This window comes from Onychomys torridus, chromosome 18 (assembly GCF_903995425.1).
Source record: "Onychomys torridus chromosome 18, mOncTor1.1, whole genome shotgun sequence".
Classification (NCBI taxonomy): Eukaryota; Metazoa; Chordata; class Mammalia; order Rodentia; family Cricetidae; genus Onychomys; species Onychomys torridus.
In genome coordinates, this window is record NC_050460.1 from 7505202 (window position 1) to 7530009 (window position 24808).

At 51.1% G+C, this 24808-nt stretch overlaps 2 protein-coding genes across 5 annotated transcripts; one reads left to right on the top strand and one right to left on the bottom strand.

Annotated features, from left to right (window-relative positions):
• The first annotated feature begins 2045 nt into the window (after window positions 1-2045).
• Window positions 2046-23230, top strand: Ppp2r5d (protein phosphatase 2 regulatory subunit B'delta). 2 transcript variants are annotated; one of them, XM_036166975.1, is made up of 16 exons: window positions 2046-2225; window positions 6840-6917; window positions 17997-18189; window positions 18358-18557; window positions 18640-18750; window positions 18866-18958; window positions 19347-19477; window positions 19609-19668; window positions 19766-19874; window positions 20061-20114; window positions 20468-20638; window positions 20720-20847; window positions 21435-21536; window positions 21629-21701; window positions 21822-21938; window positions 22085-23230. In XM_036166975.1, the coding sequence occupies exons 1-16, from the start codon at window positions 2199-2201 to the stop codon at window positions 22220-22222; spliced, it is 1785 nt and encodes a 594-aa protein (XP_036022868.1). In that variant the 5' UTR covers window positions 2046-2198; the 3' UTR covers window positions 22223-23230. The 2 variants fall into 2 exon arrangements, with proteins under 2 accessions (XP_036022868.1, XP_036022869.1); XM_036166976.1 differs by having other exon boundaries at window positions 2062-2225; window positions 6837-6917.
• Window positions 23111-24778, bottom strand: Mea1 (male-enhanced antigen 1). Of its 3 annotated transcripts, none has more exons than XM_036166986.1 (4): window positions 24599-24778; window positions 23909-24189; window positions 23722-23824; window positions 23111-23492 (listed from the first exon to the last, which is right to left on the bottom strand). In XM_036166986.1, exons 2-4 carry the CDS (start codon window positions 24176-24178, stop codon window positions 23341-23343), a joined length of 525 nt encoding a protein of 174 aa, XP_036022879.1. In that variant the 5' UTR covers window positions 24179-24189; window positions 24599-24778; the 3' UTR covers window positions 23111-23340. The 3 variants fall into 3 exon arrangements, with proteins under 3 accessions (XP_036022879.1, XP_036022877.1, XP_036022878.1); XM_036166984.1 differs by having other exon boundaries at window positions 24628-24772; XM_036166985.1 differs by having other exon boundaries at window positions 24555-24683.
• Between the last annotated feature and the right edge of the window lie 30 nt (window positions 24779-24808).

Genomic DNA, 24808 nt, shown 5'->3' on the forward strand with positions numbered 1-24808 from the left:
TCTTTTTCATTTGTTTTTAAAAGTTTTATTTAAGCCAGGAGGTGATGGCACATGCCTTTAATCCCAGCACTCGGGAGGTGGAGGCAGATGGATCTTTGTGAGTTTGAGGCCAGCCTGGTCTCCAAAACGATTTCCAGGAAAGGCGCAAAGCTACACAGAGAAACCCTATCCCGGAAAAAAAAACAAAACAAAAAAAAATTTTTTTTTAAATTTAAAATGTGTCTGTGTGAGTGTATGCCACCTGTGTGCAGATGCCCATGGAAGCCAGAAGAGGGCATCAGATCCCCTGGAGCTGGAATTACAGGCAGTTGTGAATCAACTGATGTGGGGGATGGGAACCTGATTTGGTCCTCTGGAAGAGCAGCAAGTACTCTTAACCGCTGAGCCATGTCTTCAGCCTATCTTTCCCATTCTATTTTTTTTTTTAAATTAAATTGTGCGTGCGTGTGTGTGTGTGTGTGTCGTCGTGTGTGTGTGGTGTGTAAGTGCAGGTACTTACAGGTGTGGTGTGTGTGTGTGTGTGTGTGCAGGTACTTACAGCTGTGTGTGTGTGTGTGTGTGTGCAGGTACTTACAGTGTGTGTGTGTGTTGTTGTGTGTGCTTGTGTGGTGTGGTGTTGTGTGTGTGTGTGTGTGTGTGTGTGTGTGCAGGTACTTACAGTGTGTGTGTGTGTGTGTGTGTGTGTGTGTGTAAGTGCAGGTACCTACAGAGTCTAGAAGAGGGTATCAGATTCCCGGGAGCTGGAGTTAAAGGCAATTGTGAACCAGCTAATATGGGTGCTGGGAACCGGACTCATGTCCTCTGGAAGAGCACTTAACCACTTAGCCATCTCTCCAGCCTCCATCTTTCCCATTCTCATGGCTCCTGCTCTTTGTACAACAATCATTGGCTACTTATTTGTTTAGTTATTTGTGCTGTTAGGGGGTCCAAGGCCCCTTACTTTCAGGACAAGCAACTACAGGCTCATTTTTAACTTTTTACTCATGTTTGGGTTTTGTTTGTTTTGTTTAGAGACAAGGTCTTAGTGTAGTTCAAACTGGTCTTGAACTAGCTATAGCTAAGGCTAGTCTGTAACTCCTGATTCTCCTGCACCTTCCAAGTGCTGGAATTACAGGAGTGAGACACCACACCCGGCTCCCACAGGTTTATTTTTGATGGACCTCCTCCAGTTTGTTAATGTAGTTTGTTAATGTTAATGTAGTCTATTGGCTACTAGGATAACTAAAATATATTTCTCCATGACACTCTGAGGTTTGTGTAATTTATGACATTGTATTTTAATCATCTTATACAAGTCTGTGTACTTCATCGGAGTGGGAACTCCCTGAGGGCAGGAACCCAATCTCATCCACTAGAACACCAGCTTGGGTGCGGCGGCGCCGCAGCACAGGTAAGGGATAGGTTTTCTGAGACACTGAACGATGAGGCTACTTTTCCACTTCATCCTTAGTGGCTCAAACGCAGCTTATTTACCGATCCCAGCTTCCTTGCAGAAGGTACCGAGACCCACGTCTTGAAGCTGCAGCGAACCAGGGATTCTGATTTTATTTCAGTCGGCTTCCACCGCTGACCGGCTTCCCCTCAGCTCCTCTGCAACTGTGAACTAGGACAGACGTGATAAATGCACAGGAGGACCCTTAGGAGTCTTCTCTATCAATCTGACGTGTGCAATTTGAGCTACTTAAACTCCTACCCTTCCGTGTTAGGTCTCTTTCCTCGAGTTCGGACGAGGCAGAGCAGGGGAAAACGTGAGAGCCACTTCTGGAGGGAAGGAGCACAGCTCCAAGGAATGAAGAATAGCAGAGGACAGGACGACGCACAGGCGACGCCGGAGAGCAGCATTGCCAGCCAAGCTCGGGTTTCCCCATGGCCCCGCCTCCTCCGCGAAGCCCGACCCTCTCTAGGGCGGGACCTTCCCCTCCAGCCAATTCTGGGAGCCGAACCCTGGCGGTTTGTACTCTTTCTTTCCAATGAGAAAAAAAGGAAGCAGCTTGGCTCCAATGGCCAATCCGAGGAGGCGGCGCCTGGTTGTCAGGCAGGTTTGTAAGAGTTAGGGCCAATTGGAGGCGCAGCCACCGCTCGGCCCGGGCGCAGCGCGCAGGCGGTGGCGAAGAGACGCCGAGCGGGCCGAGTGCGGCCGAGCAGAGCCGGAGCCGGAGCGGGGCCGCAGGAGCCGGGCCGGGTGTGGACCGGCCGAGATGCCCTATAAACTGAAGAAGGATAAGGTGAGCGTGGCCTTTGCCCTTGCGCCTCCGCCGCGGGGCCTGCGCGGAGCTCTGGGAGGGGCCCGAGGCAGGCCCGGGACAGCCTCAGACTGACCCTCCGGTCCGGCCCCCCGCAGCACTCCCGGGCCCAGCCCCTGGGCCGCGCGGCTGGCAGCACCCCCAGCCCGTGCAGCAGCCGGGACAGCTCTCCCTCTTTGCCCCGGACAGATTGCCCCCACCTCTCTCTCTTCCCTTCCTCTTTGCTCCTACCCCTGGCCCCCTCCAGATCTGCTCCACTCCCAGCTCACTCCCTTGCTTTTTCTCCCCACCTTCCTCTGACCCCGATCCCCCACGGGTTTGGGACAGTCCTCATCTAAGACTGCATCTTCCTCCAGTCCTCCCCCCCCCCCGCCCCGTGCAGCCCCTTCCCTCCTCTCCTCACCAGCCTATAAACGGCCTCTCTCTCCACAGTTCTGTACAGTCCCTTCTCTCTCCACGACAAGCCCCTGACCTAGAACCGCTCTGCTTTTTCTCTCCTCCGCCCAAATCTGGCCTAGGCCCCTCCCTCGAGTCTTCCTTTACACACAAACTTGTAAGCCAGGACTGAGTCCTTCCTTCTGTTGATGGAACCCCAGAACGTTGGGTGCTGGAAGGGAGCTTTTGAACACATGCATTATAGTCCCTGGTGGTACAGATGAGGAGACTGAGGCCGAGTCAAGGGAAGGGACTTGTCCAAGGTCACACATCCTGCTGGAGGCCCAGCTGCAATATTGGGTCTCTCGACTTGGAGGGCTCTTCTGTGCAAGTGCCTAACTGCCACCAGCTGGCTCCCATGGTCACCCTAAACCAGACACCGTTTCTAATCTGAACAGGCTCCTCCCTTATTCCTTAGGATAACCTTTGCATTTCCTTTTTTTGCACCAGTGCTGGATTTCTCCCTTTCCTGAGTTATATTAAAGCAGGAATCTGCCCTATTCTGTTTAGTTTTCTTCTTATTCTGCAGTCCAGCCACCCCTGGACATTCATACTTTGTTGTATGGTCCTTACCCAGGCCATTTCTTTCTTATTTGCCTTGATAGAGATCAAACCCGGGGTCTTGCACATGCCGAGCATGTGCAGTACCACTGAGCTACACTTCCAGCCACACAGGCCGATGATTGATGTTGCCTGCTTTCACCTTCTTCTGTCTGCATACCGCCTTCACCTGTCCCTCATCCCTGCCGATTCCTACCCTTTGTTTCCTGCTGTTGCTGAGCTCTGACTCAGAGGTGTGGTTCCTCTGAGGTACAGACTTATCCAGGGATGCTGGCTCTGGCCTGGCATTGTGGTCCACCCCCTGAAGACCCCAGAGGTGGACTGCATTCCTGTCCCCCGTTGGGTTGCTAATGCTACCACCTCACCTTAGCAACTCTTTATCCTGGGGCTGTTGGGTATTTTCCAGGTAGCTCCGATTCTGGGTTGTCGTCATAACTTCTCAGAGTCTGAGATTAGAGCATAGGGCTGGTATATATAGTCAGCATATATCCAGCATATACTAGGTGCTGAACCTCTTAAAGGTGGTGAGCTGAGCAGAGTTGTGTCCCCTACCCAGTCCTGACCTTGGGAGTGGGCTTGCCGATAGGGCTTGCCATTCACCTGTAGAAACTGCACACTCAAGATAGCTCAACTGGGAACTGAGAGGTGTGGAGTTCAGAGGAAGCATTAAGATCCTTACCCTCTGTAGTTTTCAGTCTGTGGACCAGATCCTGTCCCGTCTGTAGAAAACCTTTGCCTACTGGAGACTGAGAATTAGAGGAGACATTCTTAGCTTCCTTGGGCAGTGAGTGATTGGGTTGAGCAAGGGTGTCGGGAGGATTGGGGTGCATGGAACCCTTTACGAGACTTAACCTGCACTGGAGTTTGGGCTGCATTTGGCCTCCTTCAAGTTCTGAGGGGGAGAGATGACAATGTGACTGAGCTGTACCAGGATGGAGGCACAAAGACAGGTGGGTGGAGGCTCCTTATTGCTCATCCATCACCTGTCCCTTCTCCTTTATCTCTGCTGGTCTCCGTCCTCACTGTCCTTCACTGCTCCCTCTGTGAATCTTGGCTGAGCCTCACTTGGGCCCACTTATGTGTTCAGCCTTGGGCGTGAATGGATTGTGACAACCCCTGTCTTCTTCCTTGAGGAAGTAACTAAACTCTGTTGAGGTTCGGCACCCCCTTACACATACAGTAGGTAGGTGTTGAGTCAGTCTTCGGGGAGATTTGCATCCTTCTCTTCTGAGATTTAGGTCTTTTATTTTCCTGCGTGAAGGACCCTGCTCCTTCCCGCTTTCTTATTATAATAATAGAATTAACCAACATTAGGGTTTGATGTGCCAGACACTGGGCTAAGGGAAGTGGTCCTATTATTGTTTTTGTTTAATAGGTGAGGACAGGGAGAGGCTAGTTACCTCCTCACTCCGATGGAGCTGGTAAAAGTTGAGCTCAAAACACAGTGCTAGTCCTAAACCCAGGGCCTCACAGCATGTGACAGCTGGGCTGGGCCAGGCCACAGTGCGTGTGCTTCACCTGCTCTTGAGGAGACAGGAGCAAGGCTTGTGGGTCCTGTTCCCCTACACCCACTCACACCCACACACCAAGGCAGCTGACATCAGGCAAATTCCCTGAGATAGGTTTCTCAGGCATCGTGCTGAGTGCCATAAGGTGGGTGGAGGGAACAAGAAAATCGAGCAGCTGATGATGAGGTCTAGAGACCAGCCTTGAGTGAAGATGGGTCAGCTTGGTTGGAGGGCCCGTGTCTGTGTGTGCTCTCAGTCACTTTGGTGTTGTGTCCTGCATCTTTTTTTTCTCTCCACCACTTGCTGTGAGCAGTTGACAAGAGTCAGCGTGGCCAGTAGGCAGTGGGAGAGTGCTCAGCCCAAAGAAACCCCTTCCCCCTGTACAGAGCATCACGCTGCTCCCCATCCGAGAATGATTTTCCCTCTCCACCCCCATTAAGCCTTCCCCTGTTCCAGCCCACACATAACTCTCTTCTCCTGGGATCCGTTTGCCCCCATAGTCACAATCATTTGATTTAACACTTCTTACTGAAGGGGCTTGGCTGCTGTTGAATTGCAGACTCTCAGAGCTGGAAGTGATTTCCAAGGTCCTCCAATCCAGCTCTCAGCTAAGGCTTGAATCCTTTTGCTACATGCCTTAGAGGAGGTCATCCAGCCTCTGCTCAAATGCTCAGGACCGGGAGCTTTCAGCTTCACTGGGCAGTCTGTTTCCACACAACTCCACTGTGAGAAAATCCATCCTGTTGGCCTCGGTCTATGCTCTTTCAGTGTCTGAGGCCGTGAGGATAAGGTGCGTCTTTACACACATGGCAGCCCTTCCTCTGCGGCTGAGCTTCATCTCGGCCCCACCCTCTCCCTTCTACCCCCTTCTGGTGTCAACTCTCCCGGTTCGTTCCTGCAGCTGCTGCACTTCAGGCTGCGCTTTTGCATACACTGCCAGAATGGGCCGCATTTCCCTTTACAAGTGGACTTCTTATGGCCCCTTCCACGGGCTCTTGCTCATGACTAAACCAGACCAAATAGCTTGGTTCTGTGAGGGCCAAGCACTCCACATAGGTCTGTTAAGTGGGTGGAAGTTCCCAAGACTTGCAGTGGATGCCACAGCATTGATTTGTGTTCAACTTGCAGTCAGAACTGCATCCCCAAGTCTCTTTCACAGTCCTGTCCCTGTGTGGCTGCTTTTGTTTTAGTCCAGAGCATGGGAAGAGATGCTGGACAGGCCAGGGCTCTGAGCCAGTTGCCAGGTTCCCAAGGGAACCTTTGGATTGTTGCTCACAGTTTGTTAACAATTCAGGACTTCACCTCCATCTCTAGTCCACTGCTTGTTGCCTGAGGCGCTCTTAACATTGCGGAGGAACCCTTCTGATCCATTAGCATCCTGCTAGATACTATAGCGCCCTCTTGTTGGGTGCTGCTCATGACATCTGAACAAATGCTGAGGGTCTTTCTGGATGGCCCTGAGGGCAGAGGGGGGATTTCTGCTGTCTCTAGCACAGAGGCCTTTGGCACCTCTGACCAAGTTGCCCAGAAGCCAGTCTGAGTAACTGAGTAACAGTTGCTGTTACTGATGTTATTCCAGGGAGCCGCCTTCCGAGGTTCTGTCCTGACAGAGGGCTTCCTGAGCCAACCGTTCACTACCTGGTGAGGAGACAGATGAGGATAATTGTCATGCTTAATTATTGGAGTGAAGTTGGCTTCCTAACTAGAATCTAAACTTTTTGGAGGGGCTGAATCTCCTTTGTGTGTCCCAGGGTCGATACAGTAGGATTTTTTATTTTTTATTTTTTGGTTTTTTGAGATACGGTTTCTCTGTGTAGCTCTGGGTGTCCAGGAACTTGCTCTATAGACCAGGCTGACCTTGAACTCAGATATCTACCGGCCTCTGCCTCCTGAGTTCTGGGAAGAAAGGCATGCATCACCATGCCTGGCTGAAACAAAGACCTAGGAAGGGCTTGGACATACTGCTCAGTGGTAGAGTGTTGGCCCCTGGTTTGATCTCCAGTATGAAAAGAAGAAAAAGATTTAAGAGGTTCAGGTAAGCCTATCCTTTCTCTTGGCCTCTACTAACCCTAACTCCATCTTCTCCCAGCAGGAACCTCCCAAGCTTGCCAAAGGCACAGCCAAGCCCAGCAGCTCGAGCAAAGATGGTGGAGGAGAGAAGACAGACGAGGTAAAGGTGTAGACACGGCCTGGTTCCAGCCGGGGCACAGGTCTGAGGGCAGTTACACAGGCAGAGGCTCCTGCCTGAAGCCTGGATGGGGATGCAGGTCTCTGCTTTGGGCAGCATTCTGCTGGTTGAGAACAAATAAGTACTCTAATTCTTTCAAATTCCTTAGAGTCCCGTGGAAGGTGTTTCCTGCCTGCCACTTCCCAGTGTTGAGAACTCTTTTCTCAGTGGTTAGGGTATGGCCAGTAGTGGAGCCCAGGCTTAGTATTCTTAAGGCCTTGGGTTTAATTTCCAGCATGCTCAAGATGTCTTTCTTAGGGTAAAAACCATGGAAAGATGTGAGGTCTGCTTATAAGTGCCTGTAAACTCATCATTTGGGAAGCTGGGGATCACAAGTTTGGAGCCAGCCTGTGTGATGTAGCAAGACCCTGACTCAAAAGGGGGGGGGGGGGGGGGCTGAGAGGTTTGTGGTCCTGGTGAAAGGGGAAAGTGGCATGACAAGTCACTTTGGTATGGATCTGGGTGGGGCAGGGGCTCAGGAGTGGCTGGTGTCCCTGAGTTGGGCAGGGCTGGGCCCACTGCTCTTGGTCTCAGTGTGACCAAAGGACAGTCAGGAACAGAGGTCAGTACAGCTCAGCAGTCTAGGGCTATAAAGCAATAAACAGGCAAACAAGACAGCCAGAGTCAGAGGGGCTTAGGGAAGGTCAGGGGTGTCCTTAAACATCTGGGGTACGGTCAGTGGGGTGCTCTGTTTGCTGAACAGCCTTGTGAATGTGTGGGACCTGCTGTCATTCTCTCTGCTCCCCCCACCCCTTTCCCACTCTAAACTGTTGAGGAAGCAGAAGTCTCAGTTACTTCCCTGAGAAGGAGATTGACAAGTGTTTGTGGTTAAGTCTGGATTTAGATTTTGCAGGCTGCGTGTTGTCCTTGTCCCTCTAAAGAGAGCCGATTCATGTTTGCATGATGACCCCTCCTGGAGGACTCACAAAGTCATCAGGAGAATAGATGGGTTTCTTACCCGATTTACCAACCAGGGCAGTTAAAGACCACAGAGTAGCGACTCCTGCTCTGCACAGTAATCTGCACAGTCTTTGGACTGGTCCTTGTCACCAGACGTTGTGACCATTTGTTCCCATCACGGTCTTCCTACCTGGCTGTCAACTGAGGGAAAAGCTGTATGGAGCTGTATGGCTTCCCCCTCACGCCTGTGCACTCACTGCGGGTCATACTAGATGTGTCTGGGACATACCCTCAGGGCTCAGTCTCCCCTTCAGAGGTGATAATATTGATGGGACCCACTGGGAAAGTAGTTGAGAGTTAGTGAGCAGTGTTAAAAACAGCAGGAGAACGGCCGGGCAGTGGTGGCGCACGCCTGTAATCCCAGCACTTGGGAGTCAGAGGCAGGTGGGTCTCTGTGAGTTCAGGACAGGACAGACTCCAAAGCTACAGAGAAACCCTGTCTCGAAAAACCAAACAAACAAAAAACAACCCAGCAGGAGAGCCTCAGAGCCAGGACATAAAGGAAGAGAACACTCCCAAGGCTCCCTCCTCTGCTGCCTCACTAACATTCTTCTGGTTCTTAACCCCCTGCTTATTATCTGCTTAACCACTTCCCTCCATCCCCAGGGCTCGGCCAGGGCCTGTGAGTTATGGCTTTGTCCCCTTGCACTTCACAACAGTGTTATCACAGAGTTCCTGTGAACTCACTGAGGCTCGCACTTACCTGGCCCAGTGTGAGCACCCCCGTGTGGATGTAGTAGTGATCAAAGGTGTGAACTGGCGAGTGAGTGGGAAGTGAAGGCCTGCTGAGTGAGCAGTGTGCTGAGGGACTGCCATGATGTCTCCAGGTCTTTAGGAGCCTCTGCTCAGGGAGGTGGCCTCTGGCTTAGTCCCTCTAGATGCCAAGTTCACCCTGGGCTCTATTTTATGTAAAGTCTCCAGGGCATTTTACTTCATGATTTTTCAGAAGGCACTCTTGTACAGATGTTAGAGACATGATGAGAAATTGAAGGCCAAGTTGTTTTTGTTTTTATGTGTGTGGATGTTTTGTGCCTGGTATCTGTGGAGGCCGGAAGAGGGGCATCAGATTCCCCCAGTGGGAGTTACAGGTCGTTGTGAGCTGCCATGTAGGGGCTGGGCATCGCACCTGGGTCCCCTGAAACAGTGCTCTAAAGTGCTGACTGTCTCTCTGGCCCGGAGGCATGGTTTTCAAATACCAGTCTCCTTGGTTTTCCTTGCCCCTTTCTAGTGTAGAATTCGGAGCTCCCCTGGCCAAACTCTGTTAAACATTTACCAGAGTATTTTTCAATTAATCCTAATAATTATAGCAGCTAACATTTACTTTATTGAGAAGTTATTCTGTATTAGTTTTCCAAAGCAGCCAAAACAGATTCCCATCCACCAGGTGGCCTAGGACAGCAGAAATGAATATTCCTACAGTTATGAAGGTTAGAAGTCTGAAGTCAGGGCAGCATAAAAGACATAGCCTGAGATCTTTTTTTAAAAATTATTTTAAGTTTCTGTGTGGATATGTGCATAGAGTCCAGAAGAAAGTATTGGATCCCTGTGGTGTCCCCTGGAGCTGGAGTTACAAGCTGTCCTGAGCTGCCTGACATGGGTGCTGGGACCTGGACTCTGGTTCCTCTGTAAGCGCATCAGAGACATCTTTCAGCCTCCGCCCGGTTTACTTTTATTGAAAAACTGGGGACAGGATGGTTGTGCTCAGTGTAATCCCAGCACTTGGAAGGCAGGGGCAGGCAGATCTCTGTGAGTTTGAGGCCAGCCTAGTCCACAATTTTGAGACCATGTCTCAAATTTTGACTCATTACCTTTATTTGCTTGTTTGTTTGTGTTTAGTGATTGTGAGTGTGCCAAGATGTACCAGTGGAGGCCAGAGGATGGGTCTCCGTCTGCCACATAGACTCAGGCTCAGTGGCAAGTGCCCTTTACCCACTGAGCCAACTCACTGCTCTCTTTATTTAAATTTAAAATGTTTCAATTTATTTTAATTTTTGTGTGTGGTGTGTATATATGTGTGTTCACATGTGGGGAGGTGCATGAGTATGCACATGTGTTAGAAGCTTGAGGCTGACACCAGATGCCCTCTCAGTTGCTCCCAGTCTTAATTTTGATGTCTTATTCAATCTCTGTGGACCTTATATGTTGAGGTATGTTCTCTCTGAACCTAGAGCTGGTGGCCATTTTGAAACTGGTCAGACTAGCCTGCTTGCTCCAGGGCAGAGGTTCTCAACCAGTGGGTCTTGACCTCCTTGGGGGTCAAACGACCCTTTCACAGGGAACTCATATCAAATATCCGACATAGCAGATATTTACATTAGGACTCTTTTTTTTTCCTTATTCTGTCTTTTTTAAAAAAATGTTTATTTATTATGTGTACAATGTTCTGCCTGCATGTATGACTGCAGGCCAGAAGAGGGCACCAGATCTCATTACAGATGGTTGTGAGCCACCATGTGGTTGCTGGGAATTGAACTCAGGACCTCTGGAAGAGCAGTCGATGCTCTTAACCTCTGAGCCATCTCTCCAGCCCACTAGGACTCTTAACAGTAGCAAAATTACAGTTATGAAGTAGCAATGAAATCATCTTATGGTTGGGAGTCACCCAACATGAGGAGGTGTATTAAAGGGTCACAGCCTCAGGAAGGGTGAAAACCACAGATCTAGGGATTCTGTCTGTGCTTCTGGTTCCTGAGGATTTCAGGTGTGCTGCCATGCCACCTGACTTTTGTGGGTCCTGGGGATCCACAACTGTTCACCGATTACACGGAGGCACATTACTCAGCAAGCCTTCACCCCAGTCCTGTCCGCAGGTTCTAGGGAAAGTTAGTTTTGTGCCTCCCTGCTGGCTTCCCCTCTGCTCCTCCCCTCCCCCACACAGCCTTCTCCCTGTACTGTCTCTGAATTTTCCTCTTAGCAGGACACCAGTCATAAGACATCCTATCGAATCCAGTAATGGTCATCTTCACTTGATTATGTATATCTGTGAAGTCACATTCAAAGACGCAGAGTAGACACAGATTTGGATGGGCACTGCTCAGTCAGCATCCTAATACTTTGCATGGACATTTAACTGTCACTGCGTCCCCTAGGATCTTTCTCTTATCACCCCCATTTTACAGATGGACAGGAGGCTCAGAGTGAATAGCATTACTCCGTGAATAAACGGCAGAGCTGGGGTTCATAGGCTAAATAAAGTACTGTCTCTGAGATTCTAAAAGAGGATCCTAGGGTGGAAAATGGCTTTGTGAGGTCAGGTGAGCTCACTGTGTCCTGCCTCTGCATTTAAGGATCTTCTTTGGTCTGACTTTGGAAAAAATGGACTCTTTAGTACACTGCTGTCTTGAGTCTGGATGTAAGGATGAGGGGAGGAAGAAACAGCCCAGGCTCCCCAACTTGAGCTCCAAGGCCACAGTAGGCATCCTCAAACTTTTTGGTTTTATAGTCTTCTCCTTTTTTCTTTCCAGTACTGGGGACTGAACCCAGGGTGTCACTCAAGCAAAGCATGTTTGTGTTCTACCACTGAGCTATACCCTCAGCCAAGTTCTCTGCTTCAAAACTAGTTTGAGCCGGGTGTGGTGTACCACAACAATAATCCCAGCACTCCAGATGAGGAGGCAGGAGGATCTCTGAGTTTGAGGTCAGTCTGGTCTACATTGTGTGTTCCAGGCTAGCCAGGGCTACATAGAGAGACTCTGTCTCAAAACAAAACAAAATAAAAACAAAAAACCCACCAAAGTCTAATCTGAGCCAGGTGTGCTCATTTGTGCCTTGGAAGGTGGAGGCAGGATGATAGTTATGAATTCAAAGCTAGCCTCTGCTACACATTAAGATCCAGTCCAGCTTGGGCTATAGTGTGGGACCCAGTTTAAAAACAACATAAAATTATTTGGAGTCTCCCACAGTTAAAATCCAGCATCCACAGCGATTCTGAGCTGGCCTCACTCTGTTCCTCTAGCGTCTGCCCTGGTTACAGCCCTCGTGGAAGTCATCTGGAACAGCCAGCTGCCCTGTGATGGGGCCTCCTGCCTGCAGCTCCACTGTTCTGGACTTATTTTATTTTCCTCTCTTCTTCTTTGCTACTAAACTCACATCCTTTAAGAGCTAAATCAAAACTCACCCCTTTAGGGACTGAAGAGGTGGATCAGTGGTTAAAATCCCTTGCTGATCCTGCAGAGGACCCAAGTTAGAATCTTAGCACCTATGTTGGGCATCTCACAACCTGTAATTACAGCTACACAAACACATCCCATAATTTAAAAAGAAATCTTTTTTTTTTTTTAAGTCACCTTTTGAGAGATGTTTTCCATAATTCTTCCAGGCAATTTGTAACCCACTCCTCTGTTTGCACAGCCCGTGTGGTCTCGCTCTAGTATTTTCCTTACACCTTTAGCTGCTTCTGTGGCTGCCTTGCCTACCAGTCTCTGAGCTCTTTGAAGGCCAGGGCATGTCCTAGTCACCTCTTCCTCTTTAATGCTTAGTGGGGTGTTGAGAGAAGAAAGGGAGATGGGAAGAATTAGACAGGACTGGCTGGGGCTCTGAGTGTGGCAATGGGAGACGATGCCTCTGTGGTCTTCATGTGCTAAGCCAGTTAACTCACGGTGCAGCAGGTACAGCATGGAATCTGTGCGTTTTGTTTCGGGTTTTGTTTGTTTGTTTGTTTGTTTTCTTTTCCAAGACAGGGTTTCTTTGTGTAGCCCTGGCTGTCCTGAAACTCACAGAAATCTGCCTGCCTCTACCTCCCAAGCGCTGGGATTAAAGGCGTGTGCCACCATCACCTGGCTTCTGTTAGAATACTTCTAGTGGGGGCTCTGGCTGTGGCTCAGCTGGTAGAGTGCTTGCCTAGCATGCACAAAGCCCTGGGTTCGATGCCCAGTGGCACATAAACGGGTGTGGGGGTGTATACACTTGGGAGGTAGAGGCAGGAGGCCTGGGTACAGGAAGGCTTCCTGGGTGGGTGTAGATTCTGGAAAGTACTTCAGGTCTCTGCAGAGTCTCAGGACTGGACACGACAAAGTCCATTTGGAAGGCAGAATGCTGGGCTGCCTTGGTCAGCTACCGTCGTGATGGCTGCGGTTCTAGAGGGGCTCACTTGTCTCCTACCCACTCAAGGACAGTGGAGAGACGTTAGAAGAAGCTGGAAGATTTGGACTAAATGCTTGAGTATGCAGTGAGTGGCTGACACATCCATACATTTGCTTTCTGACAAGCATGTGAAGGGTAGACAAACAGGAGATGGCCTCACTGGGCCCTGGTCAGCAGGGGCTTTACTAGATGGGCTTGCTGTCTCTCAGGTTGGTTCCTGTGTTGGGGGCCGACCAGTGGTCCTTCTAAAAACTAGAACTGGGGTTAGGGAGGTGGTTCAATCGATAAGCACTTAGGCACAGCATAGCGCTCCATCCTTAGAACATGCAAAGACTGACAGGTGCACTCTGGTAATGCCAGTTAACTACAGCAAGACGGGAGCTGGAGACAGAACTCTTGGAAGCTCACAGGCCATCAGCCTGACATGCGCAGTGAAGAAGAGACCCCACAACAAGATGGATGGTTGTTGTCCTCTGACATCCGTATGCCCACTGTGATGCTATGTCCTGACACAGTGCACTCACACACATGAACATGTACATACACATATCACACACACAGACAAACAGACAAAACAAAAACTGGAGGGACTGAGTGAGATGAAGCAGACGCCCCTCAGGGCTCTCCAGCCACTCCAGCGGCATTCAGCAGTGCGGTCTCGGTGTGGCTGGCTTTGGACAGCGAGTTTGTTTGTTTTTCAAGGTGGGGTCTCTCTGTTCCTGGCTGTCCTGGAACTCCCTCTGTAGACCAGGCTGGCCTTGAACTCAGAGTGCCACCACAACATTTTACTCTATGTTTTTAAACGATGTATTTATTTATCTGTGTACATCGGTGTTTTGCCTGCATGTATGTCTGTGAGGGTGTTGGATCCCCTGGAATTGGAGTTACAGACAATTGGGTGCTGCCATGTGGGTGCTGGGAATTGAACCCAGGTCCTCTGGAAGAGCAGCAATGAGTGCTGTTATCCTCTGAGCCATCCAGCCTTGACCATTTTATCTTTGACCCATACAACCCTGTTCTCTTGAAACCTTACTTGGACAGAGGTTGGAAAATTACTGATCTAGATAACTTTTTTTTCTCTCTGTGAGATGTGCAGCTCTAGCTGGAACTCACTGTGCACACGAGGCTGGCCGCAGTCTCACAGAGCTCCTCCTGCCCTGAGTGCTGGGATTAAAGGTGTGCAGCGCCATGACTGACTGAGCTAGCTACTTCCCTTCTTGTCCACAGAAAATTGTGGTTCTGCTCTTCCGTCTCTGGGAAGAGCACCTGTTTTCTCAGCATGGTCCCTCAGGGTGAGGTCTGTCAAGGTGCTGGGGCCTCGGTGCCCTTACCCTTACTCGATTCTGCTGCCGCTGCCGCTGCTGCCGCTGCCGCTGCTGCACAGGGCTGCCGCTGCTGCACAGGGCTGCCGCTGCTGCTGCCGCTGCCGCTGCTGCCCAGGGCTGCTCTAGACAGCGGCTTCCACCTTCCTAACGCTGCAACCCTTTAATACAGTTCCTCATGCTCTGGTGATCCCCACTGCTCTCAGGAGTCTATGGAGCTAAGACAGGGAGGGCCTGCAGGCAGGAGGTTTGGTTCATGTTCAGCCAACGAAACATCAATGAATGCTTGTCAGAGGCTACTTCTGGGGATGCCCAGAGGGGTATAAACCGGGGCCCTAGCTCTCAAGAAATTCATTATCAGGTGCTGGAGAGATGGCTCAAAGGTTAACAGCACCGGCTGCTCTTCCAGAGGTCCTGAGTTCAGTTCCCAGCAACCACCTGGTGGCTCACAACCATCTGTAGTGAGATTTGGCGCTCTCTTCTGGCCTGCAGGGACACACGCAGACAGAACACTACATACGTAATAACTAACTAACTAACTAACTAACTAACTAAACCTTTAAAAAAAAAAAAAGAAATTAGGGGGGCTGGAGATATGACTCAGTGGTTAAGAGCATTGGCTGTTCTTTCTAGAGGTCCTGAGTTCAATTCCCAGCACCCACATGGTGGCTCACAGCCATCTATAAATGAGATCTGGTGCCCTCTTCTGGCCTGCAAGCATACATGTAGGCAGAACACTGTATACATAATAAATAAATAAATCTTTTTAAAAAATTAATTATCTAGTTCATTGGTTCTCAACATGTAGGTCGTGACCCCTTGGGGGGGTAGAATGACCTTTTGCAGGGGTCACATATCAGATATTCTGCAGATATTGACACCACAGTTCATAACAATAGCAAAACTATAGTTATAGAGTAGCAACGAAAATAACTTTCTGGCTGGGGGGTCCCCACAGCATGAAGGTCGCAGTGTTAGGACGGGCGAGGACCACTGGTCTCGTGGAAGGGTGACACATAAATAGATTAAGCAAGAAGTGTCACTAGAGAGTGAGTGGTGGGAGGCAATGGGACGGGCTAACAGCTGAAGGAAGCTGAGGTCAGCCCCAAGGGAAGAGGTGTGCTTTCCTGAAATGGGGATAGTGGACTCCCAGGAACATTTGATGGGGTTGACTTGGGGAGGCATTTCCAGGGTGCATTCCTAGGATCCCGGTATAGAAATAAAAATGATCACAGGTGCAGGAGCAGCAAGAAGAGCGGATAGTTACAGAGCAAGTGCTGTATGCCAGGCACTCCTTGCTTCCGTTCTTTTTCTTCTTCTTCTTCTTCTTTTTTTTTTTTGGTTTTTTGAGATGGGGTTTCTCTGTGAAACAGTCCTGGCTGTCCTGGAACTCACTCTGTAGACCAGGCTGACCTCAAACTCAACAGAGATCTGCCTGCCTCTGCCTCCCGTGAGCTGCGATTGAAGGCGTGTGCCACCACATCTAGCTTTTAGTGTGTTCTTGAGAGTTTGGTTGTTCTCAGACAGGCAAGCAAGATACAAATTGGCATGGGAGGGTCTACATATTCACCAAACACTGACCTCCCAACCTCTTCTCTCCCATCTCCCCTCAGGGTGTGATCCCTCCTGACTGTAGAAAGGGAGCCCCCAGAGTCCAGCACACCTTGCACTGTCTAGGATGACACTGGCTCATTGCTGGTCACAACAGAGGTGTATGTGCCTACTCTGTCCCCTTTCTTGTCACCTGAGTCAAGCCTCCTCCAGTCAAGCTGGTTCTTTAGAGTTGTTGGAATCAGAGCCAGGTGGCCAAAGTGGTAAGGAATCAGGGTGAACCCACTGACCTGCCTGAGCCAGACTCTGTTGCCTTTCATTCTTGTATCCCGAGAGAGCACAGGTTTCGCAGGACTTAATTGTTTTTATTTAATTTTTTGCTATCCTGGGGATTGAACGTAGGGCTGGGCGAATACTCTGCTGTGGAGAGGTGTGTCTGTCTGTACCTTTTAACTTTGAGTCGGTCTCTCTCACTTGCTCAGGCTTCCTCCTCGTTGCCTCTGAACAGCTGAATCCCAAGCTCACTCAGTGTCGAGGGGTTTGTTATTGTCTGGACAGGGTCTTGCTGTGCAGTCCAGGCTGGCCTGTACTGTTGTTGACCCTCTCGCTTCTACCATCAAATTTGGGAATCAACAGGTGTGCATAATAGCCAGTTTTTTTTGTTTTTTGCTTTAAGAGTTATTATTTTTAGGGAGGACACCCAGGGCTACACAGATAAACCCTGTCTGGAAAACCCAAATAAGCAAAAACAAGATGTGCTTGTATGTATGTTTGTGTACCATAGGTGTTCTTGGTGTCCTTGGAGGCCACAGGAGAGTGAGCGAGCTGGAACTGGCGTTACAGGCATTTGTAGACTGTGCTGTGGGTGCCGAGCATCAAACTCAGGCCCTCTGGAAGTGCAGCCTGTGCTCTGAAGCTGCTGTACCATCTTTCCAGCCAGCCAGTCTCCTTTCGTTTGTTTGAGACAAGGTCTCACTCTGCAACTCTGCCCGGCCTGGAACTTGGTTTATAGGTCAGGCTGGCTTTGAACTCAGAGATCCATATGCTTCTGCCTCCCAAGTGCTGGGATTAGAAGAAGCATGTGCCACCACTGCCTGGCTAGGATTTTTATTAAACTAAATTTCTGGTAGGCTGCTAAGACTTAAGAATGAATTTCTTTTTCTTTTTAATTGAAGGGTATAGAATATTCAGCAATCTTAAATGTACTTCAGAATTGTTAGGTATGCTACACACTGTGCTACCCCTCCCAAATGTCCTCAAGACATAGTGTTTCCATTGTTCAGAAGATGCCTCGTGTCTCCTCTCAGTCAGCTCTTGCAGCTAGGACTGATGTTTTATTTTTTCCGTACTGAGGACTGAACCCAGCTCTGCACACCCTCGGCAAGAGCTCTACTGCTAAGCTAGATCTTTGGTCCTGAAAACTACTTTTCTGGTTTCTGTCCCCATCCACCCAATCACTTTTGCCTCCTTATGACATGAACACTTGGAAGGCTGTTGATACACTGATAGGACTTCTTGGCTGTTGTATTCTGGAGCTATAACCACAGTTATCTCTGTCCCTGGTGTACCTGACAAGGACAGCTCACTACCTCTCTACAAGCATGAACAGGCCAGGAATGGTGCTGGGGGATGCTCTGTATGCTGTGAAAATGTGTTGCTATGATTGACTGATAAATAAAGTGCTGATTGGCCAGTAGCCAGGCAGGAAGAATAGGCGGGACAAAGAGGGAGGAGAATGCTGGGAAGTGAAAGGCTGAGGCAGGGAGATGCTGTGAGCCCCTGTGATGAGAAGCAACCTGTTAAGATACTGGTAACCCACAAGCCACGAGCCACATGGCAACTTATAGATTAATAAAAATGGGCTAATTTAAGATTAAAAAAAAGACCAGAAAACCCTAGATAACAAAAAGCCTGCCATGGCCATACAGTTTATAAGTAATATAAGTCTCTGTGTGTTTTCTTGGCTGTGGGACTGACGGGTAAAAGATATTTGTCCTGACCATGGGCCAGGCAAGACCAGGAAAACTTCAGCTACAGGATGGGATGGTCAAGGCCAGTAGAGGGCATCTCTTGGAGAACTGATTCAACAAATTACTTTTTTGTCTAGGCCCAGCCCCAGCCTCAGTCTCAGCCACCATCATCCAACAAGCGCCCCAGCAACAGCACACCACCCCCAACACAGCTCAGCAAAATCAAGTACTCAGGGGGACCCCAGATTGTCAAGAAAGAACGACGGCAGAGCTCCTCCCGCTTCAACCTCAGCAAGAACAGGGAGCTACAAAAGCTTCCTGCCTTGAAAGGTACTCCCAGATGGAGAGGGACTGTGGACTGGCTTCGGGAAAAGGGTGTTCTGTACACACGGGGTTCAACTGTGAGCAGCATGGTGGCAGGTGGGGAGGGATAGTCTGCAAAGGCAGTGGGACATGCATGAAGACTGATGGGCACACTCACTGCTGAGACCTCCACAGACTCGCCCACCCAGGAGCGCGAAGAGCTCTTCATCCAGAAGCTGCGGCAGTGCTGTGTCCTCTTTGACTTCGTGTCAGACCCGCTCAGCGATCTCAAGTTCAAAGAGGTGAAGCGGGCAGGACTCAACGAGATGGTGGAGTACATCACCCACAGCCGTGATGTTGTCACCGAGGCCATCTACCCGGAGGCTGTCACCATGGTGGGCATAGGGAAAGGATACGAGGGGGAGTGGGGAGCCCCTGGGGAGGCCCAGACAGTGCTCTAAGCCTGCCCACCCTCAGTTTTCAGTGAACCTCTTCCGGACGCTGCCACCTTCATCGAATCCCACAGGAGCCGAGTTTGACCCTGAGGAAGATGAGCCCACCTTGGAGGCTGCCTGGCCACATCTCCAGGTACCAGGGCAAAGGGACAGGATGGGCTGGCTGGAGGACATAGGGTCACTCAGGACTGCAGTAAGGGGGCATCTCCCAGTCCTTGGGTCTCAGTGACACTTCTTTTCCTCCACAGCTTGTTTATGAGTTTTTCTTACGTTTCTTGGAGTCTCCAGATTTCCAGCCAAACATAGCCAAGAAGTATATCGACCAGAAGTTTGTACTTGCTGTGAGTCTGATCTTCCTGCCTCCCATGAACTGTAGCCCACCTCACCACGCCGTTACCTGTGTCCTGTGTGCTCCTTCCCCTTATTCCAACTTACTGGGAGTTCAGCTGTGTTAGTATAAGGCTCCCAAAGAAACTTCCAGTGTAACGGTGGGGTGGGGTGGGGGGGACGACGACAAAGTATCTTTCTCCACTCAGTAGGGTATAAACATGCATACCCAGATAGCAAATTGAACGAGCCATATAATAAAATCACTTTTCAGAGACTTGACTCCATTCCCCAGAGAATGTTGGGCTTTCTCATGGCTAGAACCTTGTACCTGGTGACCCTAGCCCGTGCCTTCTCTGCCTGCTGCCTTATTCTCTGCCTTTCCTAACCTCCTGTTCCTAGCTCCTGGACCTGTTTGATAGTGAGGACCCTCGAGAGCGGGACTTTCTCAAGACCATCTTGCATCGCATCTATGGCAAGTTTTTGGGGCTCCGGGCGTATATTCGTAGGCAGATCAACCACATCTTCTACAGGTGAGGCAATGATTCCAGGCTTGGGAGAAGAGCATGCCCCTGCTGTGGTGGGATGGGAACAGGAAGGCAGGGGAGACTGACTGCAGAATGCTGGAGGGGTAGGTGTCGAGAGGACCACCTTCTTCCCTTAGGTTCATTTATGAGACTGAACATCACAACGGGATTGCTGAGCTCCTGGAGATCCTCGGCAGGTGAGTGGGGAGTGCAGATACCATGGAAGATTGGGGATGGGCACACTGAGCTTGAATATGAAAGCCTTCTGTCCTAAAAACCCGCCTTGACTTGTAGCATCATCAATGGCTTTGCCTTGCCCCTTAAGGAAGAGCACAAGATGTTTCTCATCCGTGTCTTGCTTCCACTGCACAAGGTCAAGTCCCTGAGTGTATACCACCCTCAGGTGAGCTGTCTGCCTCTGAGGACCCTTACCTGAGCATCAGACAAAGGGAGGGAGGGCTCCCGCTGACCCAGAAGGCTGGTGGTAGGGAATCCTCTACGCCTCCCCTTCCGTTCTGGGCTCGCTTTCGTCACCGAGTGCTGAGGCTTTCTGAGCCACATTGTCACTTCCATCCTCAACCTTTTGCAGTTGGCATACTGCGTGGTACAGTTCCTGGAGAAGGAGAGCAGTCTCACCGAGCCGGTAATTTCCCTTCTGGGGCCCCAGGTGTCAGCAGTGCTCGCCCATCTATACCTGTTGGTTGTTTCTGTGTTGGTGACCCTGGCCATCACACCTAGGGCCTTGTGCATCTCAGTTGTGTCTATCCCGTATGACTGAGTCACACCCCTAGCTCCAGTCTTTGACTACTGAAGGATGTAAGGAGGACTGAGGGAGGTGGGTTCCTCTCAAGGGAGCCACAGCCGATACACTCAGCAAACTGACTCAAGCCAAGAAGCCACCTGGTTAGGTGAGGGTAGGTGTGGGGCAAGGCAATACAAAGGCTTCCCAGAAAGCTGAGCAGTGTTAGGAATTTTGTCCTCACGTCTTCTTCACAGGTGATTGTGGGACTTCTCAAATTTTGGCCTAAGACCCACAGCCCCAAGGAAGTGATGTTTCTGAACGAGCTAGAGGAGATTCTGGATGTCATTGAACCCTCAGAATTCAGCAAAGTGATGGAGCCCCTCTTCCGCCAGCTTGCCAAGTGTGTCTCCAGCCCCCATTTCCAGGTAAGACCAGACCCCGTCTCCCAGACACGCAGAGCAGGTCTTGAGGGCGGCAGGAATGCCCGATTCCACTTCTCTTGCCAGGTGGCAGAGCGGGCCCTTTACTATTGGAACAACGAGTACATCATGAGCCTGATCAGCGACAATGCCGCCCGAGTCCTTCCCATCATGTTCCCCGCACTCTATCGGAACTCCAAAAGCCACTGGAACAAGTAGGGCACCTAGTTTGGGCTGATGGTGGGACCTGGGTTTCGAAGCTCTAAGGGTGTAGGACTCAAGAGACAGGGATTCACCTGGCCACTTGGCAAGCAGAGCTGGTGCCCACCAAATATGCCTAAGTAGGTCCTTGAGGAGCTGACTGGCAAGAACAGTGCTAATGGACGTCCTTGCAGTACCCACTAGCTGACCTGTTGGATACCACAGCCTTGGGGACATCCTAGACTGGAGGGAACTATGGGAGGATGGGATATGCTCAAAGACCTATGAGGAGTCCAAGTTGTAGAAGGCTTTCCTGCGGAAGGCAAGTTTAGTGTGGTGCTCACAGTCCTCCGTGTTGCTGGGAAACCTTGGAGCATGAGCCAGGGAAGGCGTAGGATTGCGGGGCTATTTGTAAGGACCATCACATGCTCTCAAAGCTCCATGGTTTAGTCAAGAGTTAGCTGCTTCTACAGTGTAGAGGTTTGTGAAGGGAACAGTAAATGGAAAAGCTTTTGGCGGAGACACTTGAAAACAAGCAGTTGGGGTTGTAGCACTGGTGGCAGGCCCTGCTTTGTGCACACCATCTTTCTCTGGATGGCAGGACAATCCATGGTCTGATCTACAATGCCCTGAAGCTGTTCATGGAAATGAACCAGAAGCTGTTTGATGATTGTACACAACAGTACAAGGCAGAGAAGCAGAAGTGAGTCTCTCTCTCTCTCTCTCCTAAGTACTTTCTATCTCCAGCCTCTAGCTCACTGTCCCCAATTCCAACCTGACTGTTCCTTCCCACAGGGGCCGGTTCCGAATGAAGGAGAGAGAGGAAATGTGGCAGAAGATCGAGGAGCTGGCGCGGCTCAATCCCCAGGTGAGGCTTTTCTGCCAGCGCCCTAACTCAGGCGGTCCTTTAGAGTTGGGGAGCGATTCAGGAGGAATGAGGCGAACGGGCTCTAAGTGCTCACCGTGTGTCCGTACCCTGCCCTGTCAGTACCCTATGTTCCGAGCTCCTCCACCACTGCCCCCCGTATACTCCATGGAGACAGAGACCCCCACAGCAGAGGACATCCAGCTTCTGAAGAGGACAGTGGAAACAGAGGCGGTGCAGGTGAGAGGGCACCAGGGGCAAGGGTCAGGTTGTCATAGCACTAACAGCCCTAGGAGACAGAGGAGACAGGCCAGCAGAACCAAAGAGAGGAGGAAGGGCAGTTCTTGGGAACTGGTCACCATGGCCTCCTCCCTGTCCATACCCAGATGCTAAAGGACATCAAGAAGGAGAAAGTGCTGCTGCGGAGGAAGTCAGAGCTGCCCCAGGACGTGTACACCATCAAGGCACTGGAGGCACACAAGCGGGCAGAAGAGTTTCTGACTGCTAGCCAGGAGGCTCTCTGACCCCTCCCTTCCCACAGGGTTCCAGCCCACTGAGCCCTGGGACGCAGCCCGGCCCTCCACCCTCTGCTCCTTATTGGCTGACCTGGGCAAACCAGCACCTCTCTGGCTACTCTAGAGGATGCAGGCACTGGAAGCAGGGTGCCCAGAGGGCTCCCTCTTCTCCCCTAAATGTGTTCATGCCTCCCTGTGGCTAGTACAGACAGGCTGAGCACTGAGTGCTCAGTGCTTAGACAACCTGGGGGTGCCTGTCCCCCTGCTCCTAACCCCACAGCTACCTGAAACTGTTCTGAGAAACACAAACACAGGAATTACATGCTCCTCTCCTGGCCCCCTCATCCTCATGGGAACTTGAGGTGTCTCTCCTCCCCACTGCAGGGTAAAGCAGGAGATTGTCACCAAAGTTACATCAAACTCCATTGGCCCTGGAGTGAAGAGCTGGAGGGAACCAACCCCCAGCAGCACAAATAGGCCCCTAGCCCTAGCATCATGCAGGCAGGGGGCCGTGGTGTATTATCCCCTTATCCTCTGCCTAACTAGAACAGCACAGAGGTCAGAAAAGTATGTATGGACACTAGATGATTATAGGGCCCCGTGGGCCAAGGTGGGGAGAATGAACCATCTACCTTGCCCCTCTTTGGCAAGCAGCAGTCCTGGGATTACAAATATGGAAGGGACCACCCTGTGGCTGACTGCTTTCTTTTGTGCTGTTGGTTCCAAAGCTATAAAGAAGGAATCAGGAGCCGTGCCCCAAGCATGGCTCCCTGCAACACCTATTTATTTCCTTGTTTATGCTGATGCTGGGCAGGCCCTCACCTGTACCCTTTGGGCACTCAGAAAAGCAAGGATGGGGAGGGCTGGACCAGGTTTCAGGGGCACAGGCAGTGCGGCTTTTGGCTGTGTACATAGGGTGCTTTATTCTCCACAGAGTGATACATGCTGAGGTGGGTTGGGCTTGGGCCAATGTCCCCATCTGTACAGAACTGAATAAAGTGGGTCTCTGAGAGGTCTGATTCGCCTTGTGAAGAGGGACATGGGAAGGTGGACGTTAAAACCAGAGTTGTGTTAGTCCTGTGCTGGTCCTGGCTTGGAGTGTAGGGAGATGAGGCAGCTCTCTGTGGTTACTTCCAGGCAGAGGATGCCTGCCGGGCTTGGAGGGCTTTCTGTACCACATCTTCCCACTGAGCATCCGATATCTCCCGAGCCCAGGCAGGGACCCCTGGCGCAGGCAGGCTTATCCCTGCCATCGTCCTTTTCACCAGCTCCACGTGTTCTGAAAGCACAGCCACAGGCTGGTTAGGGGCAGACAGTGGGAGTCACCAGTCCCACACCCTAGCAAATCTATCCCCCCACCTCTACCTGAATAGCATTTCACCTGGATCCTGAAGTCTGCAAACTACCTTCTTTTTAAGAGTAAGGTGGTCCTCTACCTCTTCTTACTGGTTCTAAATCAATCGATTTCTTTCATAATTATTCCCGAATGAAAGAATGGGCTTTTTTACCTGGATCCATGGGGATGGAGCTGTGGCTGCTCAATGCTGCAGCTCCCTCCTCATCTTCATCCTCACTCTCTAACGGTGGGTCTGGCAAATGAAGCCCCAGGGCCTGCGGAACCAGAGAGAAGATCGTTCGCATCCGACTTTTGGTCGTTCAGTTTCAGCTGCTTAGGAGCAGCTCCCTCCACCATACCTGGATCCGATCTTGGATGTCAGCAGCTCCATCTTCTCCCTCACCCACTGGTGCCAGCTCCACCTCTTCTTGTTCAGGATCTTGATTGAGGGGCTGGTAGGAGTAGCCTGCTGGGCCCGCTCCTGTTTCCTCTTGCTCTTCCTCGGGCTCTTCACTGCTCCAATCCCCAGTTCCTTCCGTAGGACCCTGATGTGGCCCTAAGTCCTCAGTCTGATTGGGGAAGATACGCTCAGGGCCCATGGTGTCTCCCCCTAGAACTACTGCTGCCATCCGGGCAGGGGCTGCAAGGACAGAAAGGCAGGATGGGGACGCGGTGAAACCAGGTCCTCTTTGATCCCGCGACTTGCAGTCTCCTTTTACATTCATAAAACCCACTTCCCAGCCTCCCGTCTCTCTCCCGCGTCTTAAGTCTGGGTTCTCATATTGAACTTCCTCAAGGCTGCACCACTTGCGAGTAGACCCTTTCCAGAACCTCGCCCCTGCCGTCACGCCCCTCCCCGGCTTGGTAACCGCAGGTCGCCAGACTCCCCACAACAGCGCGTCCCCACCCCTCATCCCCACTCTCGGGGCAGCGCAGTACCGCCTGGCAAAAGCCCTTCAAGCCCAGGGGCGCCCCTTCAGTGGCCCCAGCTGCACCGTCCCCTACCCGCCCCCACTGATTCTCGGCGTTGGTGTTTCCTCGCGCCTCACCCTCTCAGAGCCCACAGCCGGACCCGCACCTTCACTTCCGGCGGGGCAGGACGTGGTGTGGCTCTTAGTCCTCCAGCCCCGCCCCGTGCCCAAGACTGACGCAAGCGAGGACGAGAAGTCCGCCTCTTGCCCCGCCTCCGCCATCCCCCCGCCCGGACCACAAAGAACTACATTACCCAGAGATCCTCGGGAGCGCGCCGTATTCTGCGC